General features: G+C 43.7%; 1 protein-coding gene across 4 annotated transcripts in view; it reads right to left on the bottom strand.

The window, feature by feature from the left end:
- Window positions 1-9,184: 9,184 nt before the first annotated feature.
- The window catches only part of ehmt1b (euchromatic histone-lysine N-methyltransferase 1b), a 45,315-nt gene continuing 31,757 nt past the window's right edge, over window positions 9,185-22,742 (bottom strand). For 3 of the 4 annotated variants that reach the window (XM_056290275.1, XM_056290277.1, XM_056290278.1), the window contains 14 exons: window positions 22,650-22,732; window positions 22,396-22,502; window positions 21,244-21,366; window positions 20,910-21,011; window positions 19,519-19,623; window positions 18,055-18,209; window positions 17,771-17,941; window positions 16,850-16,994; window positions 16,420-16,497; window positions 14,832-14,947; window positions 14,542-14,628; window positions 13,575-13,665; window positions 11,616-11,788; window positions 9,185-10,404 (listed from right to left, as the gene is read on the bottom strand). In XM_056290275.1, coding sequence (XP_056146250.1) covers window positions 10,221-10,404; window positions 11,616-11,788; window positions 13,575-13,665; window positions 14,542-14,628; window positions 14,832-14,947; window positions 16,420-16,497; window positions 16,850-16,994; window positions 17,771-17,941; window positions 18,055-18,209; window positions 19,519-19,623; window positions 20,910-21,011; window positions 21,244-21,366; window positions 22,396-22,502; window positions 22,650-22,732 — 1,720 coding nt within the window. In that variant the 3' untranslated portion in view covers window positions 9,185-10,220. The remainder of the gene's footprint in view (window positions 10,405-11,615; window positions 11,789-13,574; window positions 13,666-14,541; window positions 14,629-14,831; window positions 14,948-16,419; window positions 16,498-16,849; window positions 16,995-17,770; window positions 17,942-18,054; window positions 18,210-19,518; window positions 19,624-20,909; window positions 21,012-21,243; window positions 21,367-22,395; window positions 22,503-22,649; window positions 22,733-22,742) is intronic. The other variant, XM_056290276.1, reaches the window with a different exon arrangement.

The raw sequence follows: 22,742 nt of genomic DNA, 5'->3' as shown, positions 1-22,742 counted from the left end.
TAAATAAATACATACATAAATAGATTTTTTTTTAAAAAAAACAGCATTGGAGCCCAATACTAAACTACTTACACATTAATCACTTTTTTAATTTCGCGGCGACAGTGAAACAAAAACACATTTTTCAAGATCAAAGAAGGATGAACCAGTTCATCTGGATACAATGTTTATTGAATCGGTTCGTCTGGATACAATGTTTATTGAATCAGTTCATCTGGATACAATGTTTATTGAATCAGTCCATCTGGATACAATGTTTATTGAATCAGTCCATCTGGATACAATGTTTATTGACAGATGCGTTTGATCACATTGTATCCAGATGAACTGATTCAACCTTCTTTGATCTTCTTACCTGGCACTGAGCGTGCGTCAAGACATTTTTCACCAAGACGACGGCGCTTTGACGTCCAAAAGATGCGATCCCGGGCTAACTATCAATAATCGATAAAGGATCGATGACATTTTTGTTTAATGCAATTGTCAGATTGGACTCTAATGATAAAAACGATGCCGCAGTTGGAGGCTCCCGGTTTAACAACGACTGTTTTTGGTAGGTCTGTCTGAGACTGAAACCATATATATATATATATATATATATATATATTTTTAGACATCATTAAGACGAACAAAATCCCCAACACACGTCATACACGCATGAAAACACCGACAACACTGCACTTCACCATTCACAGGCTGCGTAATAATCCCACTTTTGAGGACTTGAAACAGACTCTACCTGCCCCTGTGGGAGAAAGGCATCATTATTCTCTACATGCTCACTAACACGGTCCACTACGGTGAACAGAGTAATTCGTGATGCAGTACACGCTTCCGTTAACCCCCTTTCACCACTTGTACTTCTTGATTAGCCTATACGATGTGAGCCTTGTCAAATCTGATGTCGTCATCCAAAGACGATTCTGGCATTTTGTTATGTTATTCATAACAAAATGCCAGAATATGTTTTAATAACGTGTTATCATTCATCCCGTGATTGAACGTGTCGTTTTTCTTATCAAACACTGTTTTTTTTTTTGTACATTTACCTACCCACATTTTAGGATAGTGCAACACATTTCAGTCTACAGAAGATAGATTATTCAAAGGTTAAATCAAGCCTATTACACTTAATTATTTTTTGGTCTTTACTATCACCACGCATCTACAACTGGACCATATTGCCTTTTTATTCATGTATTTACTGTAAAGCCCTCTGTAGGGGCGTTTTGAATTATTGGAAAGTTGTGATTATTTTGCTGCTAGTCAATTGTCCTGGATTTTACGATGTTTGTGAAGTGATGTTGTCATGTTGTACTGGTATATTGTGTCGGTATAAGGTAAATCTGAACGTGGATGAATCTGATGATCGTTCTTAAGTATTTGCTAAAGGGGTGGCTCATTAAGACTATCTCAAACCAAATCCTAATTTGGATTTCTTTAATAGTAGACTGAGACTCCATCTAGTGCCTATTCCAGTGTACTGCATCCCAAATAGCTGCGTACTGCGTCCCAAATAAAATACGTGCTATTGTTTGCGGATTATCATTTTTGGTAAGTTGAGCACAGGCAAACCAAACTTCATCGTTTTGAGCAGATTTGGCTAATGAGAGGCTTGGATAATGGATGGATATGCATGTATGTGTATACACACACACACACGGATACTATATATGGATATGGATACTATCTATCTATCTATCTATCTATCTATCTATCTATCTATCTATCTATCTATCTATCTATCTATCTATCTATCTATCTATCTATCTATCTATCTATCTATCTATCTATCTATCTATCTATATATATATATCTCTCTATCTCTCTCTCTCTCTCTCTCTCTCTCTCTCTCTCTCTCTCTCTCTATATATATATATATATATATATATATATATATAGTAGAAAAGTGCTTTATAAAGTGCAACTTGATTGATTGATAGTAGTATTCCATCAGTTCAAGGTTCTCAGGCCTTGTCTATGAATGTCTGGTTCCAGATACCAACTGGAAAAATTAGATGGCCAAAACAGGAGGTAGAGGCCACAGATATCAGGGCACGGAAACTCCTCATGGCGGGCTCCACCCAAAGTCCAGCAGCCTGAGACTGTACGATAAGTGAAAAAATGGGAGCAAAGGTTTAGTGAGTGTCGGAGCCACTCTTCAGGATGAAAGAAGGAATATCCATGAGTACATCTACTGCTGAGTGAGTACGTCAGGCAGCATAAGGCAGAGTGGGGAGGAGGAAGAAGAAGAGGAGGTATAGTGGAAGACTAAGCCCCTCTGTGGGATATACCATCCACGGATAGAAGACGCGGCTGACATAGAGAAATTCTACCAGTGGCTAGAAAAGGCTGGACTGAAGGACAGCACAGAAGCTCTGATCATAGTAGCACAAGAACAGGTACTCAGGACCAGATCAGTTGAGGCAGGGGTCTACCACACCAGACAAGACCCAAGATGCAGGCTGTGCAAAGATGCCCCTGAGAGAGTCCAGCAGTTAGTAGCAGGGTGTAAAATGCTAGCTGGGAAAGTGTACACTGAAAGGCACAACCAAGTGGCTGGGAGAGTGTACAGGGACATCTGTACTGAATACAGACTGGAAGTCCTCAAGTCCAAATGGGAGACACCGCCAAAGGTGGTTGAGAATGGCAGGGCTAAGATCTTGTGGGACTTCAAGTTCCAGACTGACAAGCAGGTGCTGGTTAACCAACCAGACATTGTGTTGGCCGACAAGGAACAGAAGACAGCAGTAGGGATCGATGTAGCAATCCCGAGTGACGGCAACATCAGGAAGAAAGAGCATGAGAAGCTAGAGAAATACCGAGGGCTGAGGGAAGAACTAGATCAGATGTGGAAGGTGAACTCTGCAGTAGTCCTAGTGGTAATAGGAGCACTAGGGGCTGTGACCCCCAAACTGGGAGAGTGGCTCCAGCTGATTCTAGGAACAACATCTGAGGTCTCTGTCCAGAAGAGTGCAGTCCTCAGAACAGCTAGGATACTGCACAGAACCGTCAAACTCCCAGGCCTCTGGTAGAGGACCTGTGATTGAGGAAGACACATACCACCAGAAAAAGGGTGAGACCGCTTATCCTGCTCTTAGGGCCGCAGGGATGCTGGAACCTATCCCAGCAGTCATTGGGTGGCAGGCGGGGAGACACCCTGGACAGGCTGCCAGGCCATCACAGCCCTCCCCCCAAAACACACACACACCTAGGTACAATTTAGTATGGCCGAGTCACCTGACCTACAAGTCTTTGGACTGTGGGAGGAAACCGGAGCACCCGGAGGAAACCCACGCAGACACGGGGAGAACATGTAAACTCCACATAGAGGACAACCCGGGATGACCCACCAAGGCTGGACTACCCCGGGGCTCGAACCCAGGACTCCGTCATATATATATATATATATATATATATATATATATATATATATATATATATATATATATATAATAAACTCCCTCTCACCCTCAAGCTCGGGTCTCACTCTTCCAGTTTGGGGATCACAGCCCCTAGAGCTCCGATACCCACTGGGCCTACTGCGGAAATAGCCCTAGAGGCTGCGACCCCCAATTATGACTGTGTAAAAGGGCCTCACACACCTCGCGTAAAAAAATTAAACAGACAACTGGCCTGTTTTTACTACATCTGTAGAGCGGATCTCCGCGGCACATACACACCAAGCGCTGTGCTCACCGATGTAACCAGTTTCATAGTGGAAGCATAATGTTGCACCTAAAGACCCCCCCCCTCCGACTACACTGGACACGTTACGTGTCCAGTGTAGTCGGAGGGGGGGGGGTCTTTAGGTCTTATTTGTGCTGATTTAGTGGCCTCAAAAGCCGTGCAATCCTTTTGTGAATTCGCCAATGAATTTTTTGTCAGAGTGGCTGTTATTTGGGGTGTGCTAACTGTGCGGTCCCCCTCATTCCTCTCAACGCTGGACCGACCAATAGTGTAACACCAGTGAAGCCATTGGTCACCCGATCCAGTGGTCCAGTCGTGTCAAACATAATCACTCAGTCAGTCAGTGACATTCGTTTATGTAGGCTAGACTACTCTAAAGGTCTTTCCTCAGGTCTCTGCAAAAAGCACCCAGGCGCCTTCAGCTCATTCATACTGTGGCCGGCAGAGTCCTGACACAGACGAAGACAACCGACCATATTATACCAATCCTTAGGCGTCTGTACTGGCTTTCAAGGTGTTGTAGCGTGTTCTAGAATGTACTCTAAGATACCACGACTTATCTACACATCTCTCAATAGTTTAGGATAAAAAGTCATCTGACTTGCTCTGACCATTTTAAACTTGTCCCCCCCTCTGAGATCATCTGGATATGGTGTGATGAGAATTGCCAGAATTAAAACAAATCATGGTGAAGGAACACTTACTTATTTTGCTACACATAGCTGGAGAACAAGTCAGGAAATGATATAGGGCTAAAAACTTGTGTTTGCAATTGTCTTTAACCGAATCATCGGCCTGGACTTTGACCATTTTTCACTTTGATCCTATATTTTAACCCTTTTTATTTCTATTTACATTTTAGATTTTAATTTTTTCATCTTATTTCATTTTATCTTTGACCCCCCCCCCTCATATTCTGTATCTCTTATTTGATGTATTTTTATGCCTTCATATAAACCACTTTGTGCATGAAATGTCCTATATCAGCTTGCCTTGCGTAACACATTAATTTCACATGGTAGGCTACTTTTTCCATATGAGACCATATTTTTAGCCTGTGCCGAGGGCCAGTAGATTTTGTCTGTTTGCTAGTTTGTGTTACTTGACATACAGATAAAGTGCTCTTACCTGGTAGGCCATTGTTCACAGTTCAGGACATCATGCTTCTGGATGAAGTGAGGGACACCGTCTTCCCTGCGTGATCTAAAGGCCGTGTCAAGTTTTAAGATGGTGTCATAATGTTGCAGAGTGCCCTTTTCCTCAACTTTCCATGAAGACTCAGCATCGACACAGGAATCCGTCTCTTCAGCAACTTCATCAACCATCGTTTGACTTCGGCCAGGCGACTGAGCCCACGTGTCGCATTCTGCACCCACGGTGAGCATCTTCCAGGAGTTGAACGTGGCTGACCGGACAGCTGTTATTTTGAAAGCAGAAGAAATCACAACATCACAATGCTATGAGGGGTCCTAATGTGTATATCTGTTATGTATGCATAAAAAGTACATCGCTTTGAAGCCCAGGTTTAAAGTCCACGGGTTGAATGTCAAATAAAAATTTGAATTTCAAACGAGCCAATCAGGTAGGGCAGCCCTACAGTCTTGGTGCACCCAGTTTTGTTGAGCTGCTATTTGGAAGTCACATGACCAGTCCAGATAGCTATGTAATCTTGTTTTAACTAGTTTTAAGGTTTGGGGGCTGACATCTGCATGGCCATGGAGCTCTACTGCCTTTGATTAATTGCCCCCACTGTGTCGAAATTTGTATTATGACCCGGAGCTAAACTCTGACTCTGGTAAAAAAAAAAAAACAGTAATCAGGTCTTCTTTTGACAGAAAAACACAAAAATTGGATGCTCAAACAAGAAAATCCTCTTATTCCACAGTACAATATATACATATATAGGTTATAGGATACATAGAATAGAAAAGATTGACTCAGCCCAAGAGACCAATAACCTCTGGAACACTCAATACGAAACAGATTAAGCCCAAGTGATTTCCAATTGAAAAGCAAAAGGTGGCACCCAGAAGGGACAGACAACAGAAAACCTCTCTGCTGAATGCAGGTGGAAAAAGGGGGGAAAAAATACAAGAATCAGATCTTGAATTTGATCTAAAGGAGTCCTGACAACTCACGAGAGCCAAAGCGACGATAAACCTACCATAAACCAGGGTTGATCGACTCTCTGCCCATCTCGAGTGTTTAGGAACTCTCCTCATAAGTGCACCAGAGTATGCACGTTTTAATCCCAAGAGTAATGAAATGCCAGGTAAAACTACTTGAAGCACACACACAATACACATATGCTTTCAGGAGATATACTATGAGACTCAAGGGTTGGGGCACATAACCATGTTTTGAGTCCCCCCCCCCCTTTGGAATGCGGAAAGGCTGTTTCCTGTGCTGCCAGTTAAGGAGACGCTATCAGACCCAACATCTTCAATCCTCGAGAGAAGTTCTGGTTTGATTATCAGCTCTGCTTTCTCTGCCCGTGCCGGCAACCAGGAAGGGCGCAATCACCGTATAGTTTGTGAGACCTAAAAGGTTTGTAGACACCAAGTCAGAGGCACTTCCTGTTTTGTTTTGTTTTTTTTTTAAGTTGTTTCTGCCGGGGACATGACAAATCACAACCAGAAGGCTTTCACAGCAGCTTACCCAAATCCCCATTGCTGCTATAACTGTGGCATTCAAGAATAAAAGTTGTACCCGTTGCTGTGGGTTGCAGTGACTATTAATTTGAAAGGTATGCAGGAGCTCTCCACGTCTATCTCAGTATCATACCAGACTGCTTTGAAGCGGCTGAGAAGCTTTTACAAATCTAAACTCATTTGAACAAATGGAGGTTGGGAAGTGTCAGTCTCTGCTACGCCTCAGCTATTAAAATATTTCATTGCTAGGCCCCGTGGCTGTCCATCAAATCTGGACTGCTGCTGGACTTTGTTTAAACAGGATTGAATGTAGAGGGCGTCCGGGTGGCGTAGCGGTCTATTCCGTTGTCTACCAACATGGGGATCGCCGGTTCGAATCCCCCGTGTCACCTCCGGCTTGGTCGGGCGTCCCTACAGACACAATTGGCCGTGTCTGCGGGTGAGAAGCCGGATGTGGGTATGTGTCCTGGTCGCTGCACTAGCGCCTCCTCTGGTCGGTCCGGGCTCCTTTTCGGGGGGGGGGGCATAGCGTGATCCTCCCACGCGCTACCTCCCCCCTGGCGAAACTCCTCACTGTCAGGTGAAAAGAAGCGGCTGGCGACTCCACATGTATCGGAGGGGTCAAGTGGTAGTCTGCAGCCCTCCCCGGTTGGCAGAGGGGGTGGGTGGAGCATCTCGGAAGGGTGGGGGGTAATAGGGCTCCACCGCGCTTCTAAAAGTATAGAACAGGCTTGAGCGTGTATTGAATCATGGGATTGATTTGCGGACAAACTGCACTTCCGTTTCGTAGTGCGCGAATGTGGTCTTGCGGAAGATTTGTGTTTGCGATGGCTGGTGGTAACCTTGTCATAGAGGGAGCCGAACAACCTAGAAAAGGTGCCACAAAGCATTGCTGCAGGGCGACTTGTCGAGCGGATTCCCGATGTGGAGAAAGGCTGCCTAACGGTGGGGAACGAAACGCGAACAGGGGAGGACAGAAAAAGCAAAGAGGTGGCTTCATGCATGTGGAAGGAAAGACCTCTGTCGTCTTTCGGACATTAAGAAGGACACCTACATATGCAGTTTACATTTCTTCGGCGGGAAGGGTCCTACGGAGGACCACCCTGACACTATTCTTGCCACTCTTACCGAGAAAGAGATGGAGGGCCGTGCTCTTCGTGCAACAAGACGACTAGGAACGAAGCAAGCCCGAGAAAGCCGTACTGTGGGCCCTTCTCTTTTTCTTTTTTTAAATGTATTTCTAGTTTTCCCCCTTATCCCACCCGATTACCCAATGGCATATGGCCGGAACTCTTGTCGAATAACTCCCCTGACTCACGTTTCCACCGGAAGGAGATAGTCGTGTAACCGGTTATTTTCTTGCCCAGTGCGGGATTCGATACGGATGTACTGCACCACAAGGCGACATCACTAACCGCTCGGCTAAAGGGTCAGACCCGCTAGCTAGGGGCTGACGTGTCTTATTAGTAGTTTACAGTCGTCACCCTCCCCGGAAGCGCGCCCTCGCGCTTTGTTCTTCCCGCGCTCCGAAGAGACTTCTGAGGATCTGCACACTTCCGGATTCCACCGCTGCCACCAATGTAACCGGTTATTTTCTTGCCCGGTGCGGGATTCGATACGGGGTGTACTGCACCACAAGGCGACATCGCTAACCGCTCGGCTAAAGGGTCAGACCCGCTAGCTAGGGGCTAACGGGTCTTATTAGTAGTTTACAGTCGTAACACCAGCTTCCTTCAAACTCGTGTCGGCTGCTCTCGCTAGTTTACACGCTGAAGCCTCGCATGGATTGCATCACCTTCAAGTTACCCAAAGGAATTGATTCAATTGGTTGAATCGATTCAATTGCTTTGGATAACTATGACCTGGATGAATGGGAACATTCACAGACATTACCTTCAAGCCGCGAAGGAGGCGTAGGGAGAATGCTTTCCGTTGCTTGGCTGCAGGCGCCCGGGTGGGCCAGAGGGGTCGCTGGAGAACGACGCGTCCCCGAACTCTACACTCTCCGCACCCACGGGTAAGGGTGGCCTAATGAAGACCTTACACCGTGGACGCTCTGGCCGTGACCGGTTACGGCGAGTCTGGGACACGAACCTCCAAATCCACATGACGAGCGGGTTGCAAGAATGGCGGTTTATTCCGCTCGGCCGTCAGAGCGGCATCGTGGGCCCTTCCTTCTGAAGTCACAACAGGAACGACTGGAGCCTGAAGTGATTACTACTGGCCGTGTTTCAGCAGAAGGGTTGCAAATTGAAGAATATAATCGCGTGTTAGTCGGGGCTGACGATGTTGAGGGACGATGCCTGCCGTCCCCTTCAGGATAAGTCTACACAGACCATCCAGTAAACTCTTGGAGCCAAAACAAATGCAAAATCTAGTTCGCTCAATTCTTCTGTTGAAACGCATGAAAGCAAGGCGCGTTGCGCGTGGCTGTTTGGCTCGTCTGTCCGCTTTTCAATCCCAAACTGCATTGCGCGAAAATGTCGTGACCTAGCTACCGCGAAGCCCTATTGGACGGGTACAACTGAGGGGAAATGATTGTAAATAATATAGCAGACAGAAAGGAATGTCTCCTTCAACACATTTTGAATATACCCCCCCCCCCCAAGACCTTTCTGAATTGATATTGGAAGGCAACACAGTTTCTCCATTAGGTGGAGGTAGCACAGGTTTCTATGCTGTGGAATCAAGTTTCAGCTGTCTACTTATGGGATGGTGTCACTGACAAATAAGACAGACTATCATTCCCATCCACATTCAGACACTGCATTCAACGTTAACATTTGAAGAAGCTGGTGCCTCTTCAAATATACATCAGAATAATCCACAACAAAATTAACGCATTAGTATTAAATTTATTGAAAAAGATACAACCAAGTAGACGGATGCTTCACGGTCCAGAAATATGTAACAAATTAAAGGAAGTGCATTTCTTTGTAACTTTTTTTCCCCCCAACTCAAGAATATTAAGAATTTGCACAAGAGTAAATGTTTTACTAACATTTAAAAAAGAAATTATAGGTTGGCTCATGTCAAAATTAAATCCTGAACAATATTGAAAAGGCCAACAGTTAACTGGAGGAAAAAAAAAAACAACAACGTAAAAACTCAAAACTCTTACTTTACATCCTATCCACTCGAGTAATGCAAAATGAAAAAAAGTGTCCTTTTGTCAGCACCATTTGCTTGTCCCCCACCCAACTTAATTAGGCTTCAATCAATTCCGCCACAGCTGAGTTATGACGTGAGTACTACCCTAAACATGCCTTTAACCAAGGGTCAGCCAAATCAATAAAATGAATTCAGCTCATTTTGCTGGATTGTCTTGATGCATGCTCAATAATCCAGGTGAGAAAATCAAAAAAGGTTGAATTGGTACCGGCTCGACTCAACTCGCAGAGTGTCGTTTTCCATTACCGTAACAGTACCCCCTCAGTGTAGCTGGTCTGCATTGATTTTGGTACCTGCTCCAGTTTTTTTGGAACTCTGACAAAGGTGGTGCCAGAAAAGTGGTAACGGTTACCAAAATGCCGGTACTTTCCAGTAATGGAAAATGAAAAAGTCAAGTCGAGTTGAGCCGGTACCATGTAGTGGAAAAGGGGCAAAAGTGACCTCTTTGACCTAAACTGACTGCAGCTATCCCCACCCTAAAAACAATACAGTGGCATAATGACCGAAACCAACGACCAGTTGCATATGCAAATACGGGCGTGGCCATTAACTACAGTTTCACTCGAAACAGAAGAAACAGAGCCATTGGTAAAGGCTGTAGAGTTCAAAGAGAATGGAGATGGTCCTCAGCAGGCCCAGAAGTTGTTTCATTTTTGAGGGGTGGGATTTGGCGGCGAGGAGTGGTGTGGAGGTTAGCTGGTGCAGAAATTAGAAAGGACTTGAAGGTTCAGGGTCAGGTTCAGGCAATGCGCTGGGCTGCTGCTGGTCCTCGGGTGTGCTGTCAGCTTGGAGCATAGTCATGGCTGATGATGAATACAGGCAATTTTTGGAGCCGCATTCACAGGAGATCGTCTTCCCTTTGATATTCCAGAACTCTTCACCGTAGTTAAATCTGACAAAGGAAAGGTAAAGGTAAAGTAATTCTCTTGCATTTGCTTTATTGCTGGGTTTGGATGAAAAAAAAAGGATGATGTTATCAATCGATAAGAGTGGGAATTTGTTCAAGTGACCTTAAGAAGAATAACGCATCCTATAAATCAGTGCTACTCAATCATACGCCATGGAAGGTCTTGTATATGCAGATTTTCTTTCAGCCCAACACTTAAACAGCTGATTTTACTGATTAACACACCTTCAACCAAACAGGTGATGAATAATCAGTGAATTAGAGAACTGTTGGGTTGGATTGAAAATCTTCATACACGTGGCCCTGCATGGCACATAGTTGAAGTATCACTGGTACATATTGCAGGATCCAAATTATCCTTACTGCCTATCCCAGCAGTCATTGGGGGGCAGGTGTCTCCCTGCCTGCCGCCCAATGACTGCTGGGATAAGCTCCACCGTCCTGCGACTTGAATTCAGATAAACAGCTTGGATAATGGATGGATGGACATCTTGATTCATGCTCAATAATCCAGGTAAGAAAATCAAAGAAGGTTGAATCAGTTCATCTGGACTCAACTATGTGACCTCTTCAGTCTGAAGCGGTCACGCGCAAGGAGTACATCTGTCGCCATCTTACAATGCTGTGATTGCGACCATTCCCCAATACTCTGTGACTCGTACACATGGCCATTGTAACTCTAGTTAATGCCCACGGCAATTTGCATGTGAAACCGATCAGTCATTATGCCACTATATTGTTTATAAGGGGTGGGGATACCTGCAGTCAGTTTATGATGTCACTCAGATAAGTGATGAAATGTATCCGTTAATAAACGTATCCAGATGAACTGATTAAACCTTCTTTGATCCCAAGAGGACTTGTTTCAAAATCAGCGTAGATCCCACCCATTACGTCCAGTCCAACTTGCAAGCAAACCGTTTGACTCGCAACCAAAGAGGACTGTCTCAAAAGCAAAATTCTGTTTCAAAAGCAAAATTCTCAAGTCTGACCAGAACCAACAAAACTGTGATGGATAATTTGTTTGCAATACAGATACTTTTATTGTCAGTTCACACGTTTTTACTTTCAAATTTGATTTTTGATTGAAGTGAGAGAAATATGCTCTCAAAACTGTTTTTTTTTATTGCATTAAAAGACAAAAAAAATACCTTCATATCGGTGCGCTTTCCAAAAAAAATAAATTCAAAACTTACCCCAGCTCCTCTCCAGCCTTGATTTTACGGTAAGAGAAGAAGGCGATGTGTGGGAAACGAATGTCTTGGTGTGTTGTGAAGACTCGACAGGTAAATATGTTGGGCTCGCAACTGTGGTTGATGAACCGGCTGATGTTTCCATAGAAACAGGCATCAATGAAGTACTCATCTTTCTGTTGAAAGGGAAAATAATAGGGGGGCTCAGAACCAAAAATGAGATCCACTGTATATACAGTGCCTTGCAAAAGTATTCAACCCCTTTGACAGCCATCACTAATTTCTGGATTATAAAAGACACTCACACATCTGTTGCTGAACAATATTATTTTTGTGAACCCATAAGCTCTAACAGCACGTTCCCAAAGCCAAAATAGGTTATGTTTTGCTAAGTTTTTATTAATAAATTAAAAACTAAAATATAGTGCTTAATGGTCTCGTTTATGGGTATAAAAAGCACTCTTGTGTAAAGTTCATTAGCCGGGCATGAACTCCATCAGAAAATTAAGACAAAGGAGCATAATACTGAAGTAAGAGACAAAGTAAAATCCAGAAGGTGGGAAAGGGATACGAAACCATATCCAAGTGTTTGGATGTCCCACAGAACACTGTTGGATCCATTGTCAGAACGTGGACGCTGCATCACACCACCCAGACGTTTTGTAGGACGGGCCGTCCCTCAAAGCTAAGTGTCAGAGCAAGACGTGGGCTGGTGAGGAAAGCCACAGGTGATCCTGCAATCACTTTGAAGGAGCTCCAGAGGTCAGTGGCTGAAACTGGAGTAAATGTGCATGAGTCAAACCATATCACGGGCTCCCCATGAATCTGGCCTGTATGGCAGGGCGGCAAGAAAGAAGCCGTTGCTCAAAACTAATCATATAAAAGCACGCTTGGAGTTTGCTACCAAGCATGAGAGAGACCCAGTTAGGATGTGGGTATAGGTTTTGTGGTCAGATGAGACGAAAGTTGAGCTTTTTGGCCAAAACTCAAAGCATTATGTGTGGCACAAACCCAACACTGCTCATTCCCTAAAAATCATCCTCCCTACAGTGAAGCATGGTGGTGGCAGCATAATGCTATGGGATTGCTTTTCATCTGCAGGCACTGGGAACCTTGTTCAAATTGAGTGAAGAATGGATGGAGCTAAATACAGGGGACTATTGGAAGAACACCTGTTGCAGTCTGCCATAAAACTGAAGCTTGGGAGAAGGTTCACCTTCCAGCAGGACAATGATCCGAAGCACAAGGCTAAAGCAACATTGGCATGGCTCAGCAACAAAAAGGGGAAAGTTTTGGAGTGGCCAAGTCAAAGTCTGGACCTCAACCCTACTGAAAATCTGTGGCAGACTTAAAACTGTAGTCCAGAGGCGCCAACCCACCAACCTGCAAGACCTGTACAAATTCTGCCAAGAAGAATGGGCAAAAATTACTCCAGAAGAATGTGCAAAGCTTCTACATACTTACCCCAAGAGAACCGTGGCTGTTATTGCAGCAAACGAGTACTCTACAAAGAACTGATATGTGGGGGTTGAATACTTATGCGAGCGCGATAGTTTAGTTTTTTATACATTTATTTATAAAAAGTCAGCGAAGCATAATTTATTTTGGCTTTGGGAACGGAACATGCTGTTAGAGCTTATGGGTTCACAAAAACAACACTGTTCAGGAACAGATGTGTGAGTCTCTTTTATAATCCAGAAATTAGTGATGACTATCAAGGGGATTGAATACTTTTGTAAGGTACTGTAATTATGGGGTCTTTTTTTTAAGGGTGTTCATGTGATCGTCATGTGTATGTTTGTGTTTGTGTGTGTCAGAGTTAGGGAGTGGCAGGGATAGAGAGTGTTGTTGTTGTTTTGGCTTATGTACTCTGTTTATCTTTTAAATCTGTATTTATCTTTCATTGAGAAGCAATGTGTGATTGTCTGTGACGGGTGCTACATAAATAAAGGATTTTCTTACGTGTTCTACTACCTTATTGCTCAGGCCAAAGAGGTAGTTGTCATTTTGCCTCATTCTCATTTCCTGCTCTGGGATGATCTCGCCCACATACCTACGCAAAGTGGAGCAACTTGTTAACGGGGATACACATTACTGGAAAGTTTACAGAGACAATATGTTCTTAAAAACTCTAAAGTGATACTGGTCTGAAACTACTCAATAGTAAATTTTTTGTTCAGTAAATTGAGCAAATAATTCCATTTAATAGTTCTATATATAAAACTAATTTTTGTACTGTAATTTTTGACCATACAGCTGATGATGTGCATCGTGCCTCGGTACCCTAGGCACAATGGAATATTTATCCAAAAGTCAAGTCAAGTTTATTTATATAGCACATTTAAAACAAACACAAAGTGCTGCACAAGCTTAAAATACAATATAAAATAAGTGACACATATGAATATAAAAATATATGTAAAGAAAACAATAAAAAATATAAAAAATAAACAATCAAACATAAGACTAAAAGTATATTTGCACAATAAAATCATGGTATCAAGCTCAACTTGAGAAAAAAAAAAGCTTCAAAATCAGGAATAAAGTGTTCCTGATTCCTGATATTGGGGCTTTCGGAAAATATTCAATGGGTCATGATGGCTTAAAATTCATACTGTGGTTAAAATGCTTGTAATAAACAGGTTTATTTTTTTAAACACCAATTACTTTTTTTTGTTGGAGTTTTTTAATGATGTTTTTTATTTCTATTTTAAATGATTTTTTTAGGGAGTTGTTCCTTATCCGACATGAGGGTCTATGGACAGGATGTTGTGCTGCTGTAAAGCCCCTTGAGGCAAATATGATATTGGGCTACACACATAAAATTGACTTGACTTCTCGTTTAGCAATAACAGTGCATTAACTGGGAGCAGTTCAAGTAGAAGGGACTGGGAAAGCTTTCATGGATGTGTGCTACTGTCAGACATACTCGCATATAAACGCCCCCATGGGGATGTCTTGCAGCGTCCGGACACCCCAACCTTTCTTGCTGGTCCTGAAGAGCTGGAGCCTAATCCTGGAAAGATGCACACTATCGTAAGTTTCACTGCACTTATTTTTCTTTACAACACAACAGAAAACAATTTTCCCCATAGATTCTGAGTGAGAATAAACCGGAAGGAGGGAAAAAAAATCAGTGCATTGGAAAAGAGGAGCGACATGGACTACGAGAGTTTGAGGTTACTGTGTTTCTACGCAGTTCAAGTGCAACTTAAATACCTCAGTCCGTTCTGTACAACACGGTTCTTGCACGTCTTCCAACAGGAACAAGCGTGGTTACACTCAAATAAATAGGGAGAATCCTGTCTGTAGTATTCAGGTAACAGACAACCCTTCTACAGGGAAAAAGAGGAAAAAGATACTCAAGATTACACCGTGTCACCTCTTTCTTAAACAAAACAATGTTATCAACATGTTATCAATTAAAAAAAAAAAAAAACATTGACCAAAAAGTTTCAAACCTCAAACACAAAACTGTCTGTGCAATAAATCAACGTATATTTTTTGGTAAGACCATTAAAGGTTCCCCCAATTAATTTCCCAGCATGCCAAGCCAAGGGCCAAAATATCCTGTTTTTTCCCCCCATTGCGCCAGTAAAAGTTGTCTCATGTGCAAGTGGTGTTGTTGCTGCTATTACAATTATTATTACTATTATGCAAATTATTATTTTCAAATAGTAGAAACGGAGTGCTTGCATGATGTTGTCATAATGTTATTTTTTGTTTGTGGTGATCTGATTTTGTAGCGTAGTTGGCATTAAAACTGCCAACATGCATAGTGTTGAGGCGCCGCTTTAGATGATCTGCATTGCAAACGACTACGGTCTGCATGCATGTCAGTTCAGCATCAGTGTGATCTGGTAAAATAATACAAACCTGATCAGTCCAGTTAAGACTTGAACTGACGGTTTTCCTGGTCGACTTTGCGCTTTTTCGCACAGGCCATGTCGTTCTTAGTTTAGGACAGTTATTGATCATCTGTGACTGACTGGGAATAATTTGCGTAGGATGACAGCTGGCTCAGCTGGTGAGAGGTGCTGTCTAGTCGAGGACCGCGCAGTATGTCTTACTTTTACGTGTACTGTATGGCAGTGTTCCCCAACCCAGTTCTCAAGGAACCCCTATCCTGCACATTTTTTTTGCGACCCTGAATAGGTACCTGTTTGTAGTTATTCAACCAATCAGCAATGAATGATGTCAGATGTTGCACACCTTGCATAATTAAGTGCTATGAGATGATTGGTTGAGTAAGTACAAGCAGGGCTATCTATGCAGGGTTACGATGAAAATCTGCAGGATAGGGGGTCCTTGAGGACTGGGTTGGGAAACATTGCTCTATGGCATAGGTCAAGTGTACGGTGTAGGGTGAGGTCAAAATTAAGTAGAGCAGCATGTACTTAATTTCAAATGTTGCACACTTTAATTCACATGTTATGACAGGTGCGTTACTGCCAATGGGTTGCCGCGGGCCAGACTTCACCCGGAGAAAACCCACCGCAGACACGGGGAGAACATGCGAACTCCACACAGAGGACGACCTGGGATGACACCCCCCCCCGAGGTTGGAGAACCCCAGGGGTTTGAACCCAGGACCTTCTTGCTGTGAGGCGACAGCACTAACCACTGGGCCACCGTGCCGCCCAATGGATGGATAGATGTATAAGATATACCACCTATTACTGAATCCTTTTTATTTGCGGGTATAACTGGCTAATTTAACTTGAACTCTGTCCGTTACCAGTGAACACGTATTACTTATATATTCAGATATGAGCAACTTGTGCACGCCAACAGTCCAGGACCTTACCTTGTCATACCAACAGCGCAGGCTGAGTTGTCCACACATGCAGATACTTGCCAAACATTTATCCTCGCACACGCAGTACTGTGGGTCACAGACACAGATACAGAGAGCTTAACAAAGGTCACATCATGGTACCATGCACCTAACCTTCACTTTTCACCACATACACACATTATTTCATCTCGTATGAACTCCTTATGATACACTGGACCGATAAACTTGTATTCACTCATATTTCAAAAAACGAAAAAAGTATTAAAGAAAGAAAGGAAGGAAGGAAGGAAGAAAGCGACAAAGTAAGCAAGACTGGAACTTTTCATTAGACACAAGCTGTTCATACACCGTCTCAGCAAAATGAAAAACAGTTGACTCCTGTCCATGCGACTTGGTAATTCCTGTGCTTCAGATGTCACGGTTTGCATGTTTTACTCACCTGTAAGTGTGTGATGTTCCTGTCAATGTTCATAGGGGAGGTGACACAGCACTCGGGGATGTATTTGTAGTTCTTTGGATAAGGTTCACTGTCCACAGAGTTCACACAGGGAATTGGGACCCTCTCATGCCCGCTACTTATGTCGCTGTCAAGAGAAATGAACTGGTTAGCAGCCATATCACTATATATGTCACCCCCCCCCCTTTTCTATTCCAATTGTATCCGGCCAATTACCCCTCTACGCCGAGCCGTACTGGTTTCTGCTCCACCCCCTCTGCCGATCTGGGCAGGACTGCAGACTACCACATGCCTCCTCCGATACGTGTGGAGTCACCGGCCGCTTCTTTTCACCCGACATTGAGGAGTTTTGCCAGGGGGACGTAGTGCGTGGGAGGATCACGCTATTCCCCCAAGTTCCCCCTCCCCCCTGAACAGGCACCCCGACCGACCAGAGGAGGCGCTAGTGCAATGACCAGGACACATACCCACATCCGGCTTCCCACCCGCAGACACGGCCAATTGTGTCTGTAAGGACACCCGACCAAGCTTGAGGTAACATAGGGATTCGAACTGGCGACCCCCATGTTGGTAGGCAACGGACTAGACTGCTATGCTACCCGGACACCCCCCATATCACTATTACTGACAATCTACCAAGCTCAGCATAGAGGAAATCTTCCATCCTCAGTGGCTTGTCCTCTTCCCTAAGCCAGGATGGAGTAACGGCAAGGCACTGAAAACTAAATCAGCCCTCCAATTTTCAATATTGCCACATGGACGTTTCGGGCACGATGCCTGTGTTGTGTGGCAATATTAAAAAGTTAAATCGGAGTGCTATACCTAGTCTTTTATTCCTTTGCATTTAACCCATCCCAACTATTAGGAGTTAAGGGAACAACAATGTAAAACTTGAAAATCTACCGGTGTAGGAGCTTTTCTTGCTTCTTCGTGGGTTTGAGATTTTTCGCATCCCGTTCCCTCATAGTGGCGTTCATGACTCGCCAGACCCGAGAGCTGAAGTTGCAGATGTCTGAAGGACAGTCTCCGTCACGGTTCTTGATGAAGAGGTCCGCCCCTCGAGACAGCAGGATCCTGAAGGGAAGACATTTCTATCAACCATCAGCGTGTTTCAGAGTCCGTCTCTTAAGGCAGTCCTGATGTCTTGGCTGACCATCACGTGTCTATTACATCTATTTTAAACTCACTTGACACAATCCAGATGGTTTTCCCGTGCAGCAACGTGTAAAGGGGAGTCTCCATGGATGTTGACAGCTTGCAGATCGCAGTGAGCGTCTATGAGCAACTCGGCAATCTCCACACAGCCAGAGAAGGTTGCCCAGTGAAGGCATGTGTTTTCCTCCTAGAAAGAGATGGACCATAAAAAAAATATTGTCCACGGTCATACTTAACCGTCGAGATAGGCTTTCTTTAAACAAAAAAACAACAACTTCAAACCTTCAGAAGAAAATTAAATGAAAAACATTTTTTTCTGTGGATTTGTTATCCAATTATGTTCACTGAGATTAAATACATGTTCAGAGTTGTATCCAACCACAACAGTTGTTAAGACACTGCCAGCAGTGAGAATTGTAGTGAGAGCATCACACTGTGAGTCAAGCAATACTGTGAGATTTTTGCTTTTTTTTTTTTTGCTTGTTAATGACAAATCACAAAATCGGCATACCCTTCCTAAGAATTAAACTGACTTGCTGACAGCTGAAAAGCAAATCCCTCAATTTGTTCTAGTAACCAGTGTAGCTTTCAGTACACCAAATCCAAGTTTGGCTTGTTCAACACAATAAAAATTAATTGAGTGCAGTATATAAAAAATGGAAACAGCTGAAAAAGTTTATTTCTATAAAGCATCAACAACTACATCCCAAATTATGTTACATATTCTGCTTTGCTTTTACTTGATGAAGACCAGCGACCGTCCAAATGTTGCAATAATTAAACCCGGGAGCTTTAAAGCAGTGTGAAGACATCTTTTCCTTTTCGGACATACTTGAAAATAGACACCCCACAAATCTATAATTTAAAACCCCCCCCTTTCCAATTACCCCGCTCATCTGACCCATCCTGGTTGCTGCTCCACCCCCTCTGCCGATCCGGGAGGGCTGCAGACGACCACGTCTCCTCCGATACATGTGGAGTCGCCAGCCGCTTCTTTTTACCTGACAGTGAGGAGTTTCGCCAGGGGGACGTAGCGTATAGGAAGATCACGCTATTCCCCCCAGTTCCCCCTCCACTCTGAACAGGCGCTCTGACCGACCAGAGGAGGCGGTAGTGCAGCGACCAGGACACATACCCACATCCGGCTTCCCACCCATAGACACAGCCATTTGTGTCTGAAGGGATGCCCAACCAAGCCAGAGGTAACATAGGGATTCGATCCGGCGATCCCCGTGTTGGTAGGCAATGCCACCTGGATGCCTACAAATCTATAATTTTGAAGCTTTAACACCTTCTAATCTTTTGTTACTTCAAGAGGCCAGATAGATACAAAAAGATTCACAGAGGAAGATGCAAGTAGAATTTTGTATCAAATAAGTACCACCAGATAGACGTTGATCTTGAATGAATAAAGTAAATGAAGTGAAAAACAAAGAATATGTTAACATAACCAAAATCCACACATGAAACCCATGCTTGGGCCCAGTAATACCAACCTTGTCCCTGATGTCAGCGTCCGCCCCTTTAAAGAGAAGCAGCTTAACCTGGTCTATGTGCTTGTACTCTGTAGCCCAGATCATGGCTGTCCAACCACCGTCATCCTAAATGGTAATTCATATAAAAAGGTTAACAATCTGTAGATCAGCTCAATTTAAGTTTTAATAGAGTAAAAAAGATTTCAACACACCTCAAAATAAAGTGTGATCCCTTGTCATACCAACAACCAAAGAATAATATTCCATTTTGAATGAGCAATTTTACTAAATTCCACTTAACATGGATCATTTATTTATTTATGATTATTTTAGATCAGGTGTGTAAGTGCTTGGTTGGGACAAGAATATTGGTTGACTAACAGACTCAGGTGTGTGCTGTTATTCGTCCATCACAGTGACGAGGACCATCTGGTCATCCTGTGGACTGATGATCTGCGCGATGATTAAAGTGAGGAAGAGTTGCGCATCATCAACCCCACTCTCTCGTCCGAGACCACCTACTACCAGTGGCAAGACTAAAGCGAGACGACTGGCAGTGGAAGGTTTCAAATCAGAGCTGTCCTTCCCCTAGATTGGCTGCCAACCAAGGCTAACGAATCCAATCGACCCACCCGGTCATACCGCCGGGAATCCGGTCGCCCCCGCAGCAGACTTAAAAAAAAAAAAAAAAGGAGGTACCATGAGAAGGTGCAGCTGCAGACACATTTGCGTAGGAGTGGCCACATGCTAAGGTCCTGATGGACCCACGGCGATCACTACACCAGGAAGTGAGAGGCCACTGCACCGCTTTGTGTTCGTTTTGGCAAGTAGGACATCTGGTCCAATACTCGCCACCTCAGGTGTGTAACTGCTTGGTTGGAACAAAGACCTGCACCCACACCGGCCCTTTCTGGTTCACGTTGCCCATCCCTGTACTATATTCAGTAGTCTACTGTGAAAAGACTGTGAATGTATAACCACTGATGACTCACGTATAGGACAAACTGGTACCACTGACAAAAAGCTGGACCACGAAAATACTCAAGTCAATCCAATAGCCCGTGTCCCTCTCGTAAAAGGTACTGAATATCAAAACAGAAATGGCAGAAAACCATTTAATTCTCTGTGGAGGAGGAAGTTCTCATTTGGTGAGAAGCTTTGAATCTCCAATAGGGAGAGCGGTATTGAAATCACAATACAAACAATGTAAAAAAGGAAATTATGATGAGGAAATCCATTAAAACCTTTAACGGATATATTACACCATCATAAAACATTTTAATTAACACTTCATAAAAAGAAGGCTTTTAATCCTGTTATGATTGAAATCCTCAAAACCCAAAAATATGACTCTAAAAACCTGCAAAAAAAATCAAGTTTTACTGACAGGCTTGAAAGGAAAGGCCCCCAACCTGGCAATTGATGTCGACGAGTCCACTTGAGAGAAGCGTCTCAACGATCGTGTAGTGCCCACACTTTGCCGCTAGGTGGAGACATGTAAACCCTTCAATATCCTGAGAGAAAAACAAAACCATTTCACTCAACAACACATTAAAAGTACAAAATTATCAAGAGCAGGACTGCACCAAAAGTCTCTAAAAATGAACCTTAAAAAAATTAAGTGACGACATTGGTTAAGCCATCAGTCAACCCATATGACGAACTGAGGAAAAATCCTGAATCACCTCGTCCTCGTAACCGGCTGATGCAAAGCTTAATGAAAAGGAGAACATCAGTAATCCTGACCTTATGTGTGACACTGGCTCCTGCTCTCAGTAGGTAGACGACCACCTCGGGGTGGTTGTTCTCACAGGCATCCATAAGTGGTGTGTGCTCATCAGAATCACACATGTTCAAGTTTGCACCAGCCTGAAGAAGCCAGAGCATAGATATCATCAACAGACCAACAAGACATCCCTCCTCTGTTGCTCTACCCGAGCTTTCTTCCTATTTGTTCTCCCTGTTAAATGTTTTTTGGGGTTTTTTTTTAGGGAGTTGTTCCTTATCCAACGCGAGGGTCTAAGGACAGGATGTTGTGGTGCTGTAAAGCCCCTTGAGGCAAATTTGTAATTTGTGATATTGGGCTGTAAAAATTGAAAATTGACTTGACATCACCACTTTTGATTTTGGATTCTATAGAGGACTGCAAGGTGTAGGTAGAGCTCAGATCAAGTTTTTCAGACAGGCACACTCACACTGTGTCAAGGATGTAGTTAAAAAGCCTTTATTAGTTTAGGGGCACCTCAAAGTAAAACCCCCCCCCCTTTTTCTCCCCAATTGTATTTGGTCAATTACCCTATTTTTCCAAGCCGTCCCGGTCTCTGCTCTATCCCCTCTGCCAATCCGGGGAGGGCTGCAGACTACCACATGCTTCTTCCGATACATGTGGAGTCGCCGCTGCTTCTTTTCACCTGACAGTGAGAAGTTTCGCCAGGGGGACGTAGCGTGTGGGAGGATCCCACTATTCCCTCCAGTTCCCCCTCCCCACCGAACAGGCGCCCCGACCGACCAGAGGAGGCGCTAGTGCAGCGACCAGGACACATACCCACATCCTGCTTCCCATCTGCAGACACGGCCAATTGTGTCTGTAGGGATGCCCAACCAAGCCGGAGGGGAGATTCGAACCAGCGATTCCCGTGTTGGTAGGCAACAGAACAGACTGCTACGCTATCCGGACGCCCCCTAGAAAAATACTAATATGTCCACATATGTTAAAAAAAAATTTTTTCATGGGGTGTACTTACTTTTTCATGTGACTACGACTTTAAAGGCTATTTTCAATTTCATACAGCATTACTTCTGAAGCATTTTAAACATTTCAAGACTTTCTTTTTAACAAACTAAACACTACAGCTACATAGACAGAAGGACTGGAAAACGTCAGTAAACGAGGCTCACTTGTAGAAGGACGTGGCAGATCTCAAGGTGGCCTGCCTCAGCAGCAGCATGTAGGGGACTGCGTTTATCATGGGTTTCCATTTTGAAGTTCGGGTCTATGCCATCGACTGAAAGACAATGGAAAGAGAGCGGCTTTATTCAGGATCAGAAAAAATATGTTTAAAATATGTTTAAAATACAAATGCAAAACACAAATACAGGCATTTTTTTAAGAAAGCAAATGTTAATAAAGATATTTTATGAAATAAACGCACTCAGCATCATTATGACCTTCTTGAGTTCTCCCTGTTTCGCTGAAATATAAAGCTGCCTTGGGTGGAAACGTAGTTTCTTGGGCCTGGTTTAAA

Source organism: Lampris incognitus, chromosome 12, assembly GCF_029633865.1.
Source record: "Lampris incognitus isolate fLamInc1 chromosome 12, fLamInc1.hap2, whole genome shotgun sequence".
NCBI classification, from domain to species: domain Eukaryota; kingdom Metazoa; phylum Chordata; class Actinopteri; order Lampriformes; family Lampridae; genus Lampris; species Lampris incognitus.
Note: the sequence above shows the minus strand (reverse complement) of the source record. Positions and strands in the feature narration are given on the sequence as shown.